This window comes from Impatiens glandulifera, chromosome 1 (assembly GCF_907164915.1).
Source record: "Impatiens glandulifera chromosome 1, dImpGla2.1, whole genome shotgun sequence".
NCBI lineage: Eukaryota > Viridiplantae > Streptophyta > Magnoliopsida > Ericales > Balsaminaceae > Impatiens > Impatiens glandulifera.
In genome coordinates, this window is record NC_061862.1 from 62,388,008 (window position 1) to 62,410,257 (window position 22,250).

The 22,250-nt window shown below is 33.4% G+C and overlaps 3 protein-coding genes and 1 pseudogene across 5 annotated transcripts; 2 read left to right on the forward strand and 2 right to left on the reverse strand.

Annotated features, from left to right (window-relative positions):
* Nucleotides 1-9,674: 9,674 nt before the first annotated feature.
* Nucleotides 9,675-10,766, reverse strand: LOC124921991 (30S ribosomal protein S21, chloroplastic-like). The gene is made up of 2 exons (XM_047462703.1): nt 10,253-10,766; nt 9,675-10,026 (listed from the first exon to the last, which is right to left on the reverse strand). Exons 1-2 carry the CDS (start codon nt 10,696-10,698, stop codon nt 9,921-9,923), a joined length of 552 nt encoding a protein of 183 aa, XP_047318659.1. The 5' UTR covers nt 10,699-10,766; the 3' UTR covers nt 9,675-9,920.
* A 2,747-nt stretch (nt 10,767-13,513) lies between these two features.
* LOC124918001 (F-box/kelch-repeat protein At3g27150-like) lies at nt 13,514-15,498 on the forward strand. 3 transcript variants are annotated; one of them, XM_047458277.1, is made up of 2 exons: nt 13,514-13,995; nt 14,123-15,498. In XM_047458277.1, the coding sequence occupies exon 2, from the start codon at nt 14,150-14,152 to the stop codon at nt 15,380-15,382; it is 1,233 nt and encodes a 410-aa protein (XP_047314233.1). In that variant the 5' UTR covers nt 13,514-13,995; nt 14,123-14,149; the 3' UTR covers nt 15,383-15,498. The 3 variants fall into 3 exon arrangements, with proteins under 3 accessions (XP_047314233.1, XP_047314224.1, XP_047314237.1); XM_047458268.1 differs by having other exon boundaries at nt 13,515-13,995; nt 14,120-15,498; XM_047458281.1 differs by having other exon boundaries at nt 13,530-13,613; nt 13,831-15,498.
* Nucleotides 15,499-18,725: 3,227 nt separating this feature from the next.
* On the forward strand, nt 18,726-19,618 carry LOC124929767 (annotated as a pseudogene).
* A 1,084-nt stretch (nt 19,619-20,702) lies between these two features.
* Nucleotides 20,703-22,250, reverse strand: LOC124929778 (cytochrome P450 94B3-like). Its single transcript, XM_047470174.1, has one exon. The coding sequence runs from the start codon at nt 22,248-22,250 to the stop codon at nt 20,712-20,714; it is 1,539 nt and encodes a 512-aa protein (XP_047326130.1). The 3' UTR covers nt 20,703-20,711.

Sequence of the window (22,250 nt, forward strand, 5' to 3'; positions counted from 1 at the left end):
TCATTTTACTCTCACATATATATATATATATATATATCTAAATTAACTACAGCTCTCGATCTGACAATCCGGACACTTTGAAAATTAAGAATTATATATATATATATATATATATATATATATATATATATATATATATATATATATATATATAATCATGTTCTTATAAATCTCTAATTTTTTTTTTTTAATTTGTATTCTCATTTTTCTCTACTCTAGTTTATCTTCTTCAAGATCTACAAAAATAAATATGTAGGTAAGTAATGTTTTTATTTGTAATTTTAAGATTTCTATATTATTAATTTTAAAATTATTTATTAAAGTTATGTTTCTTTTTTCAATTTTATAATCTTTAATCGGCTAATGAGGTACCAACTATCGGGGATCGAGTACCCGACGAATCAGGGATGGGGATAAAAAGAGAGATACTCGTCGAATTCGGGTTTGGGGTCAGGTAGTGAAATAAAAATTAGGTTCGAGATGGATACTTAACTACCCGTTGGGTAGGGTACCCATTGCCATCCATAATGATCACTCTGTCGGAGTAACATTGTCACCCCGTTGTAAGCCTCCACCAGACCCACGACCATCTACATTACGAGGCGGTCATTCGAGACCAAACTATCGACGCCCTTCAACTGATCGGTTAGGATTTTGAGACGTTGGTAATAAGTCGAGACCCTGGGAAAATCTGCCATGATAGTGGTGAAAAACTCTTACTCGAGGGAAACCGTGTTAAGGAACCAGACAATCTTACTCCACAAAATTTGCAAGTCAAAGATGCAATCAAGTCACAATATATTCCTCCATAATCTTAGTGATTGCACAGCTAATTGTTACCCATATTTAGACTCCACAAAATCTGCAAGTCAAAGATGCAATCAAGTCACAATATATTCCTCCATAATCTTAGTGATTGCACAACTAATTCTTACCCATATTTAGACTTTACATATAACAAATTGTAATATAAATAACCTGTACATTTCTCATTCATATATACAATTATTCCTTTTCAATCATACATCTTCTCTACATGGTATCAGAGGTCTAGATCCTACAATGTCATCAAACGCCTTCTCCGTCCCAAACCCTACCGACCCTAACTATCCCATCTTCTTTGTCAACCTATCGCAATGCAAACCCTTACAAACTACAAACAACACCACCAACTTTACACAATGGTCTTCCCAAATCAAGTCATTCTTATTTGGTTTCGGCCTATTTGACTACCTCACTGGAGAAAAGAAATGTCCACCACCAACAATCACCAAAGACGACAACACTGTCACCCCTAATCCCAGTTACGCCTCATGGTCTTGACAAGACCATCTATTGTTAGGCTCCCTCATCGGCACTCTTGACGCCAAGATCGCACCTCTTGTAGCCTCTGCTGCTACATCTCATGAAGCATGGACTGCTCTCAAATCTCTCTACGCAAATCCTACTCGCAGCCATATCCTCCAAGTCAAGAAACGACTTGACTCAATCAAAAAGACACCCGATCAAACCATCACTGACTATATGCATCAAATAAAACAATGCACCACTGAACTTGCCAATCTAGGCAAAACTCTAGATCCCGAAGACATCATTGCAAAGGTTCTAAATGGGCTCGATCAAACCCAACACCATTCCATCATCGAAACCGTTGAAGCTCGAGATACTCTCATCCCGTTCGATGCTCTCCATGAAAAACTCATACATCATGAGCTCACCAAACTCTATGACAACACCAACTCCACCTCATCAACACCTACCACCGCTTTTGTCGCAACCTACAAACTATCATCCAATACTCGCCAAAATAACAATTACTCCCGACACCAATACTCTAAAGACAACAGTCGACAGTCCTCACCACACTACCCCAACCCCTCCTCCTCATCCAACACCAAATCACCTGATGTCTGCCAATATTGCGGCTACACTGGTCACACCATCTCCGTCTGTCGCCACTTCTCTCGCGCCCATCTTAACTTTACACTCAAACCCTTTGTACGTCAATCTCGCTACACTCGTCCTCAAGCCAACACTGCCTATTCATCTCACGCCCCTCCATGTGACTGGATTATAGATAGCGGTGCTACTCACCATGTCACACATGATCTCAATAATCTATCCCTTCACACTCCTTATACAGGCAACGATGATGTTATTATCGGTGATGGCTCATCTCTTCCAATCTCTCACACAGGTTCATTCACTATCACCTCTCAAAACAAATCTTTACTCTTTCAAAATGTTCTTTATGTTCCAAAAATTGCACAAAACATTATTTCTGTCTCCAAGTTTTGCCTTGATAATAATGCACAAATTGAGTTTACCTCTTCTTCCTTTCGTTTCAAGGCTATCTCCACGAACACCATCCTACTCCAAGGAACTTTTAATCATGGCATGTACACCTGGTCTTCTTCCTACAAATGTGCCCTTCAAACATCTCTCACATCATCTACTTCAAAGCTATCCACCACGTCTGCTCTTCTATGGCATCACCGTCTTGGCCATCCGTCATTTAAATTTTTTTCTTATATTTCAAATTTATGTAATTTAGGTTCAATTTCATCCCTTGATTACTGCAATTCTTGCAAGATTAATAAAGCACACAAACTTCCTTTCTCTCAATTCACTCTTACGTCTACAGCTCCCCTTGAATTATTATTTTCAGATGTTTGGACCTCACCCCACCTCTCACATGACAACTACAAATATTATCTAATCTTTGTGGACCATTACACTAAATATGTATGGTTTTACCCTCTCAAAAATAAATCCGACTCTCTCACAGTCTTTCTTGACTTCAAAAAATTAGTTGAAAACTATTTCAAAAGAACGATCATAACCCTATTCTCTGACAATGGAGGCGAGTTCATCAAATTGGCTCTCACCTTACGCGCTAATGGCATCTCACATCTTACTACACCTCCCCATACCCCTGAACACAACGGCTATGCAGAACGACGTCATCGTCACATTGTCGAAACTGGTCTCTCTCTCCTATCTCATGCCAATCTACCTATCACTTACTGGACACATGCATTCTCCACCGCTGTGTATCTCATAAATCGATTACCTACACCAACCTTACAAAATGACTCTCCCTACTATCGACTCCTAAATGTCAAACCTATCTATTCCCAATTACACTCCTTTGTCTGTCTATGCTACCCATTACTACGACCTTATGCTTCCAATAAACTAGATCCTCGATCTCAACCATGCATTTATCTTGGTCGTTCCCTAACTCAAAGCGCTTTTCTGTGCCTAAATCTTACCACAAACAAAATCTACACTTCTCGTCATGTCACTTTCATTGAGCATGATTTTCCATTCCACCGTCTATCAAACCAACAAAATTCAACTTCGCTTCCCTCACCTCACGAATGGTTTCCCACTCCTCTCATACCTATTTCATCACATAACCCTACAACACCATCCACCACTGCCACACCCCCACAGAACACACCTCCTACGCCACCACATCCATCACATAACCCTACAACACCGTCCACCACTACCACACCCCCACAAAACACACCTCCTATGCCACCACATCCACCCCCCCCCCCTCCGCCCATTCTCCCTCGTCCTATAACTCGTCTCACAAACAACATAACCAAACCTAACCCAAAGTATGCCCAACTTACCACTATCTCCTCACCCACGTCACTACCAACCACCCTCAAACAAGCACTCTCCATCCCTCATTGGCGTGATGCTATGCTTGCTAAATACAATGCTCTACGGAAACACAATACATGGACTCTCGCACCACCTAGTAAAGCTCGAAATGTCATTGGTTGTAAATGGGTCTTCAGAATCAAATATAATCCTGATAACACGATTCACAAATACAAAGCTCGGCTTGTCGCAAAAGGTTTTCATCAACAAGCTGGTCTTGACTACTCTGCCACCTTTAGTCCGGTTATCAAACCAGTCACGATTCGACTCACCCTCTCAATTGCTCTCCAACACAACTGGATATTACGCCAACTTGACATCAACAACGCCTTTCTCCAAGGTGATCTCCAAGAGACAGTCTTCATGTAGCAACCATCCGGCTTCATCGACGCTAACAACCCTTCTTATGTGTGTCGTTTAAACAAAGCCATATACGGATTAAAACAGGCTCCACGCGCATAGTTTACAGCCCTCACCTCCTATCTACTACAATTCGGTTTTACAGCATCTCTCGCTGACCCCTCTCTCTTCATTTACAAAAAAAATGGCGATCTCCTATATGCACTTGTTTATATCGATGACATTATCGTAATTGGTCCTTCACCTGATTTTGTCTCGGTTTTTATTTCCAACTTTGCCAAACGTTTTTCTCTCAAGGACTTGGGGAAATTTTCCTTCTTCTTAGGGGTGGAAGTACAACACAACACTTCTGGTCTCCTTCTCTCCCAAAGAAAGTACATACACGACCTCCTTCAACGTCATTACATGCTTGACTGCAAACCATCAACTACCCCTATGCTTGCTCACCCTCAACTGCTACAAAATACCTTCACACCTCCATGTGATCCTACTACTTATTGTTCTGATGTTGGAAGCCTCCAATACTTATACCTCACACGTCATGACATTGCTTACTCTATCAACAAGTTAGCTCAGTTCATGCAACACCCGCAAGAAGCTCACTGGACAGCTCTCAAGAAGCTCCTCCGCTACCTTCACGGGACTTCTCACCTTGGTTTACAATTACATCGCAATACTCCGTCATCACTACATGCCTTTAGTGACGTGGATTGGGCAAGCGATGTTGATAACTTCATCTCCACTACAGGTTATATCATATATCTCGGCAAAAATGCTATCTCCTGGACATCTCGCAAACAAAAAACGATAGCCCGATCCTCAACCGAAGCTGAATTTCGTGCCATTGCTGACACCACTTCCGAACTCAATTGGATAAAATCCCTTCTACAAGAACTCGACATCCACTTACCTTCTACACCTGTTATATATTGTGATAACTTAAGTGCTACAAATTACTCCGCCAATCCGATTTTTCACTCTCGAATGAAGCATGTTGCTCTCGCTTTTCATTTTGTTCGTGAACAAGTCCAAGCTGGAACACTTCGGGTACAACAAATCAGTGGACATGATCAGCTCGCCGACGGCCTCACCAAACCTCTCCCTCGCCCGCGTTTTGAGTTCCTATTATCCAAGATTGGCCTCTTCAATGGAAGGTCCATCTTGAGGGGGAATGTTAAGGAACCAAACAATCTTACTCCACAAAATCTGCAAGTCAAAGATGCAATCAAGTCACAATATATTCCTCCATAATCTTAGTGATTGCACAGCTAATTGTTACCCATATTTAGACTCCACAAAATCTGCAAGTCAAAGATGCAATCAAGTCACAATATATTCCTCCATAATCTTAGTGATTGCACAGCTAATTCTTACTCATATTTAGAGTTTACATATAACAAATTGTAATATAAATAACCTGTACATTTCTCATTCATATATACAATTATTCCTTTTCAATCATACATCTTCTCTACAAACCGCACGAGAATGACGGTTATCTTGAAAAATTCCACATAGCCGTGTCCAAGCTTGCTCGGATGTAAAGTTTGGTTCCAAGATCGTGTGAAGGAGATCCTGTGAGATTGTGGCATAGATCCACTAAAGGATAGTGACATCGAGAGTTAGCCACATTGATTACCAATAATCAGCAAAACCGGAAAAGGGACCGGCGGGATGATGTGATGAAGGACCCAATGAGAACGAGCATGGATCTTGAACAACTCTGACCATGTCGTATATTGAACGTTTTCCAACTCAAGAATAATAGAGGCATGATTCTTGATGTTGGAAACGGCAAGGGCGGGGTGAAATCCTTGTTTGTTACTCGTCATCGGAAAAGAAGAAAAATGATTGAAGAAAAGATGAACAGAAGATTAACGTAAAACAGAAAATGGACCGTTAGGTTAAGGCGCAGCGGAAGAGAAAAAAAACCCTTAGACTCTAATACCATAAAGGAATACAATCCGTTGTCCTTCTCATTCCAATGATGTAAAATATATATACAAAATTATAATAATAAGATCCACTAATTTAGGGATCTCAATATATTATATTTTGATTATATTTATTATATTGAGATATATTAATTTAGGGATCTCCAATATATTAAATTGATTACATTTATTAGTGACGTTTACTGCATTTTAAGTTTGAAAATGAATTTGTAGGTTGGAAATGGTTTAAGTCAGATTGTTATTTGTAATGTAAAACATTGCAAAATTTTGAATAGGAGACTCAAGTCTATAACGAAAAATCAGGAATCTAATAACCCTAAATTATGCATTTCGAAATGAAATAATTATAAAGAACTGATTTTGTATTGGTTTGTTATATAATTTATTTATTTATTCTATAAATTTGAACATAAATTTTTAAAGAATTAATTTGTTTTATAAATTAACATTTTTAACAAGGATTTGTTTATTTTATAAATTAATTTTATTTAAATAAGATTATAAATATGAACCCAAATAAACATTATGTACATACTATTATATCAACTCACTAATTTATCCTACTTGTTTCTTGATTTTATTTTATAGAAAATAAGATAATAATATTAAAAATATTTTTTTAAAAGATATAAAATAGAATTTTCAAAATTTATCTTATAATCCAAATAAAAAATAAATTAGTCCCTATTTTTTTGGTTATGGTAACTAGACCGATAACCGATACTCGACGCTTGTTTGACAAAAAAATCTGATAATTAGGTCTATCACTAATCTACTCGATCAAAAATCTTACTTACGACAATATTATCTATCTTCAATACTCCAAAATTACCAGAAGTATAATACTTCAAGTAATTTTCTTTCGTGTAACATGTATGGCAGTTTCTGTGTCAAAAATCCAAATAGGTTGACGAGATGATATGTAGTTACTGAAATGCAATCTTCACAATCATCTTTCTTTTCCTTATATATATTCCCTTAATCATATTTCTTTTCCTTATATATGTTCTCTTCATTCTTGAGCTTGTAGTCATTTGGTTCGGCCCTGGGGTAAGCCCAACAAGCCTTTGACATAGGGCGGCTCATTTATTAAAATTAGTTAGATATTTAATTAAATTTATTGTAATTTTTAATATAAGTTGTTTTAGCTTAGTGATTAAAGATAAAATCTTAAATTTTGTATTTGGTTATGGGTTAAAATTCCACTAAAAACCACTTTTTTATTAGTTTTTTAAACTAGTCCTATGGTAAAAAAAAATATTTACTTTTTTTCTATCGAGGGCTGGGGCAGCCCAAAATTCAGGGTCGGCACTAACTATACCACAATTGTAGTATTTAATTAACTTGTGTTTTGACTTAGACTTGTTTCGACTCTTATGTCTCATTCTATTTTTCTGACATCTGATTAAGAACACCCTGAAACTCATTTACGTGATCAACCATTAAAACATTATCGCTATATCTCAAATAAATAATCGTTTGGAGCAAAAATAATTTGTTATTTCTTGTCTTTGAATCATACAAATTCTCAAATTTACTCCACAAAGTATGTGCATGTGTCTCATGTTGTATATGATTATAAACATTCCTTTTAACGAATCGACGAATGAAACTATATACCTGTAATGCTCATAAACTCATTCCTCATCTAATATGGAGATGGGTTTCTCATTACCAAAAATAGGTAAGGGCAAAAAGACTTCACAAATATAATATCTTTTATTTTACCCTTCATATATGATAGTTTGAACCATTTAACAAAATCAATTTGTGTGTTAATCTCCATAAAAAAAACGCTTACATATTATTGTCGTCCTTGTTTGGTTTAATGTCTATCCTGAGAATCTAGGAGGAGAGAATTACTTTTTGTAGAGAGAATTGGTCTTAAGTCTTAACTCTACTACGGATTGATTGTTTTGATTTAATGGGCTGCATTATTAGTTATATATATATATATCTACATTATCAATATCTTTCTTATTTCTTAAGTATGTAATCTGATTTAATTGTCCTTGACAATTGCAAAGAGAGAAATATTTTTTTATTTTTTTAAAATATAGAGGAACTAATGTAGCAATGAAAACTATGTTATGAAAATAAAAATGTATATAAATAAGTAATTCATTTATATTAAATTTATATCCAAACTGATCGGTGAATTTGAATATTTTCAATTGGTCGGTTAATTCAAATATTTTTATAATAATTAAGAAAAAATGATTTAATTTTTTTTAACAATCTAGTTATGAGATTTAATTTAGTTGAAATATAAGAAATGTGATTTATTATTATTATTATGTATGTTATTCCATATTGAAATGAAAATGTAAAAAATATGTTGTATAAAATAACATATTTAAACTAATTAATTTACTCATGAAGACCCATGAACTTCATTTTTTACCTAATGAATTAAACATTATTGTTTTGTTTTGTTTTTTAAATTAACCAATGTTGTTTTGAAGCTAATAAGTTCAATTCACTCCGGTACTAAAATAATTATTATAAATTCGGATTAAGGATTGTTTTTACAAATTAGTCAAACTTTAACTTTGGATAAAATACTCAACTCTAATTGATTTCAATAAATAACATAAATAAATAAATATATACAGTATATAAATAGTTGTCATCAAATTATTATTCTTTGGTATTTGATATATTTAACAAAAAGAAGTATTTAAAGATAATAAAATTATGTATTTGTAACCATAGAGTTTGAATATCTCTCATTTCTTTCCTCTTTCTTCAAGCAAAGCATGTATAAAAACTCATGATTCTCGATCCTTTACTCTTTCCTCAAGCAAAGCATATCTTTTAGTCTCTTATAAAACCTACACACTCATCACTTCACTTCACTCTACAATGAATTCCTCGCAAGTTATTATAATGGCCAGTAAAGTCGAACTTTCCAAGCCCCCAGTCCGTGTTTATTGGCCGTCGCACTTCTCTTATTAACCGTTGCCACGGGCTTGCTCATCTCGTTGCTACCCGGTCAAGTCTTAATTTACTTTGAAAAAACACATGCCTTTGTTTATTACAATGGCGATGTCCTGGCTTCTACTTCTTTAAGCCCATTTTACCAACCTCTTAAGAATGTAACTTGTGTAATTGATTTCGACTTTGTGGGGCAACAAGTTGGGCTTCATAGCAATGTGACCCAAAATTTGAAGTTTGTTCGGGAGGTCGAGGTTGATGTCAAAGTCATTGCTAGGATAAGGTTTAAGGTCGGAGTTTGGATGTCGAGACATAGGATTTTGAATATTACATGCTCCCCTGTGGTCATCAGTCTGTCTTCACCCGAGAAATTTGAAAGAATGAATTGTGACTCAATCATTTCATTTTAGGGTGGGTTAGGCCAGCTCAATTCTTGTTACTCTTTAGCAGATTTCCCCAAGTCCTATGAATAGAGATTATCATATTACTAAATAGTGTATTTGTAATGTTATACACTATGAATTGCATTACTGATATATATGCTTGTAAATCTTATAAAACAATATCAGTCTTAACTTTATGGTTACTCATGCTTCTCTTAATATTTCCTCATTTGGGCAGATTTGTAAGGTAGCCTCTTAATACTAAACTCGGTTTCATGTTCATGTTCGTTCATGTTCGATTCTCACTAAGAAATTCCTAACTTCAATCAAGTGAGGCTATCCGGCTAGCTTCCTAAAACTCAAAAGAAAAAATCATTCAAATTGTTTTCCATTCTTTTCAATCATATCCTATTCCCAGATCTTCACTAACCAAAGTTGCATTATTACAGTCAAAGTTAGACACCATGTTTGAACAAAAGAAAGTTGAATAGTAATCAGTGAAAAACAAGATCCATTCAAGAAGGGAAACTTACACACATATGTATTGCAGGAATCCAAACTAGATAAATCCTGAAACAGTCATCAATATGGGCAGACATTCTCTTCAGGGAAGTTCCCAGTTATCTTCATCCTCTTGCTGTTTCTTCTTACTCTTTGAGGTCTCCTCCTCCTCCTGCTTATCTTGTAATGCAATTCTTTGTTGAGGCCGTCTGCATACACAATTCCATAACCCAATTGTAAAACAAACTTAACTGGACCATTCAGTCTATGTTACAGCTAAATACTTAACAAGAATCAATCAATACCAAAACCAAGAACTTGTTATGATTTCATTGCAAATACAGTTGAAACATGGAACAAGAATCAATTCTTTGCAGATATGGAAACCTTAACAAATCAATTATATCAGACAGACAGAAAGAAAGAAAAGAAAACCTCCGGCGATTGCGTTTAGCAGCATCGCGAGTCCTGCGCTTCCTCTCATCCTGCTTGTTCTCAAAGAACATCCTGCGTTTGCTTTCCTGAATGATCCCAGCCTTCATTACCTCCCTTTTAAACTGACCTACAATCTTCTCTTCCGAATCATTTTCCCTAACTATGATCTGTACGTTATATCCAGACTTGAAAAACATCAAATTGGCATTGGCGAGAGATGGGAACGCGACCGACATGGAATTCACATAATTGGGTTTGTGGGTTACACGCAGGGGGGTTATTAAGTCAGGTTTCTCACTCGATTGAATCGGAGAGAAGAAGGAAAAGTGAGGTAACAGAGGTTTCACGGGCGGCGATGCTAACGAGGTGAAGAGAGAAAAGAAATTGGAGATTGAAGAAGCAGCCATGTATGTATGATTGTCGATCTTGGTTCTTCTTCTGATCATCTCATCATAGTGCTTTTTCAGCGGATTCAGACGCTAATGGCGTCGGCTATGATGATGGCCGCCTAGGGAATCGAAATGGAAGCAAGCAAGCAAGCAGCTTGCTTTGCATGTTTCTGAGTTGGGCTTTTAATTCTTTAGTAATTCTGATTAAGGGTTATTTTTCAATCCAATTTAATTTCTGGCCTCATTGTAATTATAATAGGTCATGCTTTCATTTAAAAAAAATAAATTATTAAAAAAATATTAGTTCAAAATTTTGTAATTGATTTTAAGTTCTAACAACGTAACATTCATTTAAATTTAAGTATTTTTTTTAATCAAAACAACTCCCCTCGTACTGGGTTCTAAATGAGTCAAACTGGGCTTGCGAGTCGCTCGGTCAAAGTTTGGTCAAAGTTTGAATTTGACTAAGTTCGAGTCGGATTTATTTAATATTAAAGTTGAGTTCAAGCTCATATAAATATTTACTACTTTCAGTTATTTTAAAGATTTTTTATAAAATTTTAAAATGATTTTTTTTTAACAATAAAATTGAAATGAGAGGAGAGGAGAGGAGAGGAGAGGAGAGGAGAGAGAGGAGATGTAATAATAAAATGATGTAATATTTTGTTTGATTTGATATATTTGGCTATTTTGCATAAATTTAAGGGTATAAATAGTATTCTTAGAATATGATTAGTGGGGGGCAATACAAAACTCTGAAAATTAATTATTAAAAATATTCTGGCATTAGATTAAAATACTAAATTAAGCATATCACCTTCCTCATTAGAAATCCTAATCTGTGTGCTCAAGGCTGAATTAGGTGCACTAAAATATTGACCCCTCCTCCATTCATCAAATGTACATGGCAAGCTTAGCTTCACAAGTATATATATAAATGAAACTTAATAAATTAATTAATTAATAGTTAAAAAAGCAAACAAAATAAATAATTAAGAAATAAGAAGGTGAAATGCAAATCCACTCCACTAATAGGTGGAAAGACAGCACATCAGGTTTGATTTTTTTAAACAAACAATTTGAAAAGCCAAAGCCAAAGCTATGATTTGATAATTGTAAAAGCTAATTAAAAAGATAGGGGATTAATTAATTATTAATTAATACTAAATCTTTTGGGTGGTGGCCATTAATATTAAATTATTCCATCTTTGATGCCTTTCTTACTTAATCAACTCCATTGATCTCCTTGATTGTCAAACTTTTACTACAAATGAGGTGCCACTGCCCAACTATGGCTTTTTTCCTATTACTATATATTATCTTCTTCTTCTTGGACTACTAATCACTTCTTTCTTTTTACATTATTCTCTTTTTATTATTATATTTTTTTTGATTCTTAGACTTAGTAAGTTGTAATTCTAAATTTTGCGGTGTCTAATCTCTGTGTTTTTATGAAAAATATTATTTTATTTTTTTTGGTGAAGTTTGAATCGGGGTGGTTATGGAGTCAAAATCGATTTGATAAGTTAGACTATTTGTTAGAACAAAATAGTTCAAATGAGCTCTCTTCTTACTTTTTTTAGGTAGATGTTGACATAAATTTTGATGGCATAAAACTGTTATTATTTTATATTTCAAATAATTATAGCTTAATTTTAGAGACACTAAAACAATCAATTATATTCTAAAAAAATAAAAATAACACATTATTTGATAGTATAAGGTCAGTTTTATTAATTTTTTAACTATACAATCTCTAAATTACCATCTATTTTTTTTCAATTTTAAATAAAGTAATAAGAAGTTTGTAGTTGTGATTGACTAACTGAAATCGATCATTTTTCAACCAACCAACTATATTAGTGGGTTTTGTACACAATATATAAAAGAAGAAGATGTTTCCTTCTATATATATAACCTTGTAGCAACCTATATTGAATTATATATTTGGTAGTCTTCAATTTTAGTTAGTATGATTGTGAGGAAAAATAATCTTTAACTTCAAATTAATCATTGAGATAGATTCAAAAATGCCTAAAAAAAAGTTCTTAAACAAATTTATCTAGGTAGATATGATGAGAGAGTTCTAAAGGCAAGAATCCTTAAGGTCGGATCATGTAGGACGATCTAGGGTGAGACGAGCTAAACAGCCGTCTAGGGGCCTCACCTATTAGGCCCTATCTTTTTTCCTTAATCAACTAAAATACTTTTTCTTAATCTAAATATAAAGTTATTATATATTTTTAATATAAAATACAAATTAAATAAAAAAATAAGAATACATTTTTTTTATTATGTTTTAATATGGCACCTTAAACTTTGACTGGGCCATGGGATAATATAGTCAACCTCAAGAAAACCACTAATATTTAAATGCATTATCGATATCAATTTAAAAAGACCATGATAGACTTGAAAATCAAGTTAAAACTCTCTCAATAATCAATATCAGATCTATAGTTGATGAAATTGTTTTACCACACTAATAATGAAACTTTTTAACAGTGTAGCCGTTTTACAATTATGAAAAACTCAATTTACATACTTATAGTCAACAAGTTTTATTAAGTTTTATTGAGAGAAAGTGTAACCAATAACTTGTCTACATGTTATATAGTAACTTAAATGGTAAAAAAGTCACTTATAAATGAGGAGAATCACTAACTTCTTGTGAAGTATTAATAGTTAAAAGACACTATTTCATATAAACTATATATATATTGGGGGATTTTATAACAATACTTATTTCTTGATTGAAATTATATTACCTAATTTAATTAATTTAAAGAGACTTATGAACTTTATTTTCTCCACCAAAAATAAAAATAAAAAGACTTTTGAACTTTAGAAAGAAAAGAAAAAGAAAAAAAAGGGGTATAGTTGAAGAAAAGTAGAATAAGTTGTAGCAAGTCCGCCGTTTCTCTATTATCTCTCTTCCCAACCCTACTTTCCGGAATTCGAAGTTGTTGCTGGTGGCACTTCTCTCTTTCTTCTTTCTTTCTTTCTTTCTTTTCTTTCTTTATAGGAGTAAAATTTTAAATGGGAAATTCCCCCATTAATTTATGCATAAATTCAGCAAATGGGATGCCAAGAATCTCTCCTCTCTTACCCTCACCCTTCGGTGCTTTAATGGCCGCACCTCCTTTTCTCTCTCCTCCTCACACCCTCTCTCTTTCTTGTATTTTTCAGGGAAGATTTTTTGGTTTACCCAATCCTCTGCCTCCAGCTGATAGATAACCCCTTGTTAACCTAAAGAGATTGATTGATTGGGTCGGTCAAATCCATTTTATGGCAGAAGAAGAAGAAGAAGATTAATTTCTGCTCTTCCCTTATAAACTGCACACTTCTAATTTGGTACGCGGACCCTCTTTCTCTTTCTCTTTCTTTTTCTTTTTGTTTCATCCAGTACCCACTTCCCTGTTGGTCTCAAACTTGATTTGTTTGATCTGTTTTCTGGTTTCATTATATGGGTGGGTAGTAGGTACTTTGTTCATCGATCGATCAATCAATGGTTGAAATAGAAATGGAGGGTTTGAGCAAGAGTGGTGGTCTAGTAGGTAGAAGAAGTAAGATCCATAACAGTCCTCCACCAAACAAGATTATTAGGCTTTGTGAGATGGAGAATGGTTGTGTTTTAGACAAAAACTGGCTCAAACTTTCCCCACCTACAGATCAAGAACATGAATCTCAGGATGCAGATTTTCCATCACTTAGCGATGAGATAGAGAACTTGATATTAGCAAGAGTACCCAGATCAGAATATCTTAAATTCCGTTTAGTAAACAAGAGATTCCTAACTCTTTTAAAGAAAGGCGAGATCTTTAAGATCAGAAGGGAGATTGGAGTTGAGGAATCCTCAGTTTTCATGTTAGTTAGCGGCGAAACTAACTGGTGCGTTTTCGATCGCGATTTCAAGACGCGTAAAAACCTCCCCAATTTCGAAACCGATTCCTGTTTCATATCCGGCGATAAAGAAACCTTCTGCGCAGGAACCAATCTCTTCGTTTCTGGAAAGGAGATCGACGGTCTAGTAATATGGCGATACGAATTAGCCACCAATTCATGGTCTAAAGGTCCTTCGATGAAGAACCCCAGGTGTTTATTCGCCTCCGCCACTTTCGGTGAAACCGCCTACGTAGCTGGTGGGATCGGTCTAGACTCGAAAGATGTATTCGATACGGCGGAGAGATACAACAACGAGAGCCAATCATGGGAGGCGCTACCTAGGATGAAGAAAAAGAGACAGCTTTGTTCTGGTTTTTACATGGACAAAAGATTCTACGTAATTGGTGGGAGGAACGAAGAAGGCGAATTGACTTGCGGGGAGTTCTTCGACGAGGGAAGAAACAGATGGGAGATCATACCTGGGATGTTGAGGGATAACCCGGTCTTGACGTCGCAATCTCCTCCTCTGTTAGCGGTTGTGAACAACGAGCTGTATTCGCTTGAGGCGAATAGTAACCAGCTGAAGGTTTATTTGAAAGGGAGTAATGTTTGGAAACAATTGGGACCTGTTCCGGTTAGAGCTGATTCTAATAGTGGATGGGGAGTGGCTTTCAAGTCTTTGGGGAGTGAATTGCTTGTTATTGGTGCTTCTTCTTCTTATCCAGGTGCTAGTACTATGGCAATCTTTACTTGTAGGCCTTGTCTTGAAGAAGATGAACTTTTTTGGAAGCCTCTTGGTAGTGAAAGCCATAAGTTAAGTCATTTCATACATAATTGCTCGGTTATGGTAGCTTGAAATGAAATGATTTTCAAGCCAAGAATGGAATAAGAGTGGTTTGTTAGTGTAATTTGGTGTCAACTTTGTACTTAATTATGGTTATAGAGGCAGCAGCAGGCTTTGAGTTGTTTCAACATTTTGACAAAACACATCAAAATTTCAACTTTTACTTGCACTCAAATCATATCATGAATGTTGAAAGCTTTAGTAAGTATTGTTCAAAGAGAAGAAATCCTTCACACATTCATTTATATATTGTTGCCCATTTCAAAACAAATTTTGCATTTGGATTTGAGTATGAGTTTGAAATATAATAGCTCAATTGATGCTGCTTAATTTTTTTTGGTTTTGTTTACTTAAAAATTTTCTTATCACTGTCTTGTTTCCTTTTTAAACCCATTCATTTTATCTAATCAATATATATTTTATTAAATACAAAATACCATCATTAAACTAATTAATAACTCAAATAAATTATTTATTTTCTTTATCGATATGATTTTTTTTTTATATAAATTTAAATAAATCTCAAATGTTGGGATTGAGTTATATGAATAATTAAGGAGTTAATAAAAAGAAAAAATAATAATTTTTTGTAAAAATAAGAAGGTATTTAAATATTTTGATTAATAGATTGAATAATATGATTTATGTTAGTTTAAATAATAGAGAGTGATTTATTGATAATTTATTGAAATAAATTGAATCAAATAAGATTAGTAGGTTAATAAATCTATAAACATATGTCTCCATGTATATATCATAAAATTATTATTTGAATGAGAATTTCATAAAATAAAGATGTTTTTAAAGAAAATTATTTACCATTTTTCAATGAAATTAGATAATGGTGGAAGTAAATCGATCAAACTGTTCAAATCAAACTGAAACTGACTAAATTGAATTCATTACGGTTTTATTTTTACCAAATCAATCTCAATTATTCGGTTTATCGGTTTCAGTGCCACGAAAGCCACTAAAACCGTTCAAACCAATCAAATATTTAGTTTAAAATGTAATATTTAAATAAGGCGGAAACAAAATTCAAACATTAAATCAATAATTAAATTGATGATGATAAGTAATGTATTATAATTATTAGGTCATAATATACTTTTTAAAATAATAATAATAAAAGAATATCATGAAGGTAAAAATATGTTAATACATTATCAAATATATTATCTATTATGAGTAAGAATAATATTAGGTAATAGACCAATTTAATTTCATTCATTTTTAGTGTAATTTATAATGTTTAATTTAAAAAAAATTATAGAATCCATTTATGTTTTAAAAATAATTTACTGAATCATGAATTATGTTATCATATTTTATTCATATTATTTGTATATGTTAATTTATATACATGAAAATATGTATTTTTAATATATTTTAATAAATTTGTCAATAGATGAACCAGATTAAACCGACCAAATTGACCAAACTGATTTTCTATCCGTTAAAGTCTAACCGATCAAACCTATAAACCGACGGTACATCAACGACCAAACTGATTCTCTAACGGTTAAAGTCTAACCGATAAAACGACGGTACGTCAGTGGTTTAGATATGCATATCGGTCAATAAACCGAGTTTACACTCTTAAAACTATTAAGATATTCACAGAACACTCTATGAAGTCAATATCACTCTATGAATGTATTTTTCTTGAAGAAATGTTGAATTTGACAACCCATTTCAAGCTTGGTGGATCGAATAAGTATCTAGTGTATGCCTTCTAATGATATAATTAGGGATTGTCATAATCCACAACTTTGAAAAAATATTTGGACCAAATTAAGCAAAATTTAAGTTCATTGTGCCATAGAGATGTTGAAATGATTGTGGAGCAAGTAGACATACTACCCAAATTAAGTCTTTTGGTAGAAGAGAAGTTATGGGTAAGGAATAATAAGGTAGAGGAAAGGACATTCGAAACCCAGCTCCCAGCCCATGACAAAGATACAAATTATTTCATTTAAACATCAAAGTTATTAAAGTTTACTAAAAAGGTGAATGCATTGCGGATTGATTGATTGTTTTCTTTACATTTATACATTCTTATAATCCTGATATGAACCCACTCTACGCAATTTTTTTTTATAATTTATAAATATTTAATATTTTAGGGTTGAAATTTATAAAATATAAAAGTAATAATAATAATAATTTATTTAACCAGAGATGGTAATATATCTTTATTTCTATAATCATTCTCGATTCGTCGGTACCGCATTACCCGATTAAGATAAAAAAATAAACCTAACTTAATTCAATAATATATAACTTTAAAATTAGTAATATCGAAATGTTAAAAAAAAATAAAACATTATTTACTTACTTACAAAAAAATAACAATTTTGTTATTAATAGAATGGAAAGAAATGTTAGAATAAAGGTGAAAAAAAAACTAAATATTGAAGATATAAGATTGAGTATGATAGAACTAGAATATATATATATATATATATATATATATATATATATATATATATATATATATATATATATATATATATATATATATATATATATATATATATGTATATATATAAAATAAGATAGAGATTAACTAATGAGATAAAATAACAATTTTAAGAATATTATAAAAAATAAAGTTGGTGGAACTTAGTTAAAGTAAAATAAATTATGTTATTTATTATGATGTTTGTGATATACAATCTGCCTTAGTAAGAAAAATTAATATTAATATAGTCAGACTTTTGAATTTGGGTTTCACACTCTATTCATGTCTAAACTCGACCGAATACACTCCCTTTCCCGACCCCGGCTCTAATGTAATATATTCGAACTCGACCATTGGTACTCACGGTATCGAATAATATGGATACTCATTGTCATCCTAGTTTAATATTTGAACGAGAAAAAATATTGAGAAAAAATTGAATACATTCAATCAAAACATAAATAAGAAATTAATTCTTCAATAAAAAAATATTTTGTAAATTAATAACAAATATTTGGTTATCAGCAGAAACTCTATAAGATAATACACTTGGAACGACCAAAATTAATTAATTAAAAGAGTTATTAATTAATCGATAAATTAATAATCAATAATTTATATATTAATTAATATTTTATTAATTTATAGTAAAATACTTAGTTTACAAACATTTTTAAACTTCCACTTAATTATTGTATACAATGCATGTACTGTATATCAAATGAATCAAATGAATGACCTAAATTGATAGAAACGTTCAATCTCTCACCTTATTATGCTTCTTGTTCAATGTATCACTTTATAGACATTAAAAATATTTTATATATAAACAAGATCAAAATATTGTAAGTTAACACAAACAAATCATACACATAACATGACTTTCATCTTAAATGTGTGAAAAAAACAACAATGACAGACGAGATTCGAAGAGCATTATGCAAGCACAACAAGGATAATCCAAGTCTCACTCAAAAGCAATTGCAAGAATGAGTTCATAGTAACTATGGTTTGCAGGTGAGTCAAGCGACAATATCGAATACAGTTAAGCGTTCTTTAGAGTATCTCTCACTTGCTCCCGAAAGAGACGATGTTAAACGACACAAACCGACAAAATTTCCTGACCTAGAAAAATCTCTCTATGAATGGATTCTTCAATATCAAGAATATGTGAATATGACATGTGAACTAATCATCGAGAAGGCGAAAAAGTTCATGAAAGATATGTATCTAGTGGATGCTCCAGACTTTACTTTTTCTATTGGTTGGCTTGGAAAGTTCAAAGCAAGATATGGAATTAAAAATTTCCGGCGTTTCGGAGAGAGTGGATTTGTTGAAATGGAGGGCATGGAGGACAAATTAAAATCCATAAGAGACAAAGTTAATCAGTTTGAAATGAAAGACATCTTTAATATGGATGAAACAAGTTTGTTTTTTTATTAATGAAATCAGCCTTGTATTTTATTTTATATTTTGTACTTTAGTGATGTAATTATTTACATGTTTTGATCTTAAACATATTTGTTTTTAGACTTTAACCGGATCATTCCCTTGCAACAATGCAGCTTGAAGGGAAAAATCAAGACAAAGAAAGACTAACTGTTGCTATTTGCTGTAATGAGGTCGGTTCGGAAAAACTTCCTTTATAGATTATTGGGAAATATGCTAAACCAAGGTGCTTGAAGAATGTAAACTTGAACAGTCTGAACTGTGAGTACCGTGCTAACAAACGAGCTTGGATGACTGGTGTGTTATTTGAAGAATATGTTCGCCAACTTAATTAAAAAATGGTTGGAAGAAAAATTCTACAATGGAGCCCCCTTCGCGAAACGAAGCTATTAAAGCGACAATCACATTAAATAATTTCTTGTTGAGCTATTAGAAAACAACACCTGAAGTTCTTAGCATGCTAAAGAAAATTAGAGACGACATTTAATGGGAAATTGATTTCAACAAAAAAAACAAAAGACAATTGAGTCATTTTTCAAGAAACCTTCATAAATCATTCATGTAATATGCTATATATAAGGAATTATTAATTTATATTTTATATGGGGTCTAAAAAATTATTAAAAATGTATTATCTTATAATTTAACAAAATATTAATTTAGCACCCTATCTCGAGTCGGGACCCGACCAAAAATATTATCTTTATTAAATAATTGAGTATTGAAAAACTTTTTGTTATTTTACATCTCACAAATTGTTACAGACTTTCATATTAATTTATTTTATATATATATATATATATATATATCTTTTATATTTACACTAATTTTTTCATATAATAATAAAGAAATAATATATAAAAAATTAAATGTTATAAATAATAATTAAATATTATAAATTAGTTTATCTATGAAAAAAATATTATATAAAAAATTAGTTTAAATATAGAACAAGTATGTATATAAATAAATAAAAACTAGTTTAATATATATTTTAAAATATTCCTTTGAAATCATAAAAAAAATTATAATAATTTAAGCACAATATGTAAATAAACAAATTAAAGTTAATGAAAAATAAAGAATTAACTAGTTCAAAAATACTAAAAAGACAAGGAGATCCCAAACTATCTTGTTACATTGTTTGTTCAAACAAATATCAGAAAAGAATATAGATGAATCCGTCGTCCGGTTTTTTCCTGGTTCGACCGGAATGAGACAAGATTAAGTAGAATCAAACACCCAAACCTGATCCGCCCACTGAAATGTCATCCAACATAGGGATGATCGTCATAAAACAAAAACTCAGTAGTGCTGTCCATACCATTACATCTCAGAATAATAAATGTCATATATATGATCATCGATCAATAAAACAACAAAAAATGATTTAAATATTATATTAGTAAAAACTATTTTTTTTTTTTTTTATCTCTTCTTCACATAAACCTGCAAACCACCAGCCATATGAGCTGTCAACAATGGCACAAACAATGGTTCCTCTTCATTCTTCACTGCAATTATCTCAAACCTCCTCAAAATCGAACCCATTACATATTTCATTTGAAGAAACGCCATCTCCTTCCCTAGACAAATTCTCGGCCCCGCCTGAAACACAGGAAACTTATAACCACTAACCTTCTTCAATCCACCACCACCGCCGCCGCCGCCGTTTTCCGGCGCCGCCACCCACCTCTCCGGTTTAAACTCCATCCGATCCTCTCCCCACAAACTCACCATTCTTCCCATCCCATAAGCGGTATAAGTCACCCTATCCCCACCATTCACCGGCGTTCCATCCGGCAACACATCATCCACCGCCGCATGCTTCGAATCCCACGCCACCGGTGGATAAAGTCTCATGCTTTCGCATAAACAAGCTTCTAAGAACTTCATCTCTTTCAACCCATCGTAATGTGAACTCATCTCCATGAACTGTTCAGCTTCTCTTACAATTTCATTCACTGCTTTTGGATGATTTGAAAGAAGCCAGAACAGCCATGTCATCGCCGACGAAGTTGTGTCCCGTCCGGCCATCACGAAACTTATTGCCATATCCCTTAATTCATCTTCTTCCTTACCTGCCATTATCATCTTATGCAGAAGATCATCTTTGTTATTATTATTATTACTCTGTAATTCAATCTTCTCCTTCTTTTCTTTGATTATCTTTTTCATACAAGAATGTATCTCTTCAACTGCTTCTTTCAGCTTTTTCTCTGTTCCAATCCCAAACATCCTCTTCATCTTCCAAACAGCCGCCACCGGTTCAGCTCCTCTAATCGCGCTATAAGCCGACGCCGCATCAAAAGCTCCGGCCAAACCCGAACTAGAATCAGAAACAGACGGATCGAATCCTAGAGAAACTTTACAAACAATATCAAAAGCCAGTTTCTTCAACAGATCTTGCAAATCAACAATCCTTTTCCTTCCATTCTCATAATCATCAGCAACCGAAGATAAAACAGGAAGAAGTTTATTATTAACATCATCTTCAATCACTTTCAAAACATAATCTCTTAACGATCTTGCGCTGAATTCATGACTGGCTAACTTACGCTGAGTGTGCCATAGCTCGCCGTCAACGTTGAATATTCCGATACCGAGAAAATCGCCGAGAATTTCAGTAAATGGATTGCCTTTTGGAAAATTATCAAAGTTGGATTTAAGAATATACTCAACGTTTTCTGGGTTGGCGGTGACGATGGTCCGGCGAGCTCCAAGGCGGCTGATTATGATTGTCTGTGTGGGAGATTCGTTGAGGAGTTGGGTGTACCAGGTTAAAAGACGGCGGCGGTTTTGGTAGAAGGAGATTAGGCATCCGATGATCGGATATGTTGGTGGGCCGCCGTTGGCCGGAGATTTGGAGCGCCGGCGAAGAAAATGAGAGATTAGTGCATGGAGAAAAGAGAGGGAGATAAAGAGAAAGATGAATTGTTGAATGGTGAAGAGAGATAAAGACGACAT

Bases quoted from the DNA above. Each gene is read 5' to 3' on its own strand.
- LOC124921991 (XM_047462703.1), bottom strand. From the start codon at position 10,698: ATGATCAGAAGAAGAACCAAGATCGACAATCATACATACATGGCTGCT. The intron at 10,027-10,252 runs GTTTTCTTTTCT...TTGTGTATGCAG, and splicing joins GCTAAACGCAATCGCCGGAG to ACGGCCTCAACAAAGAATTG.
- LOC124918001 (XM_047458277.1), top strand. From the start codon at position 14,150: ATGGTTGAAATAGAAATGGAGGGTTTGAGCAAGAGTGGTGGTCTAGTA.
- LOC124929778 (XM_047470174.1), bottom strand. From the start codon at position 22,250: ATGTCGTCTTTATCTCTCTTCACCATTCAACAATTCATCTTTCTCTTT.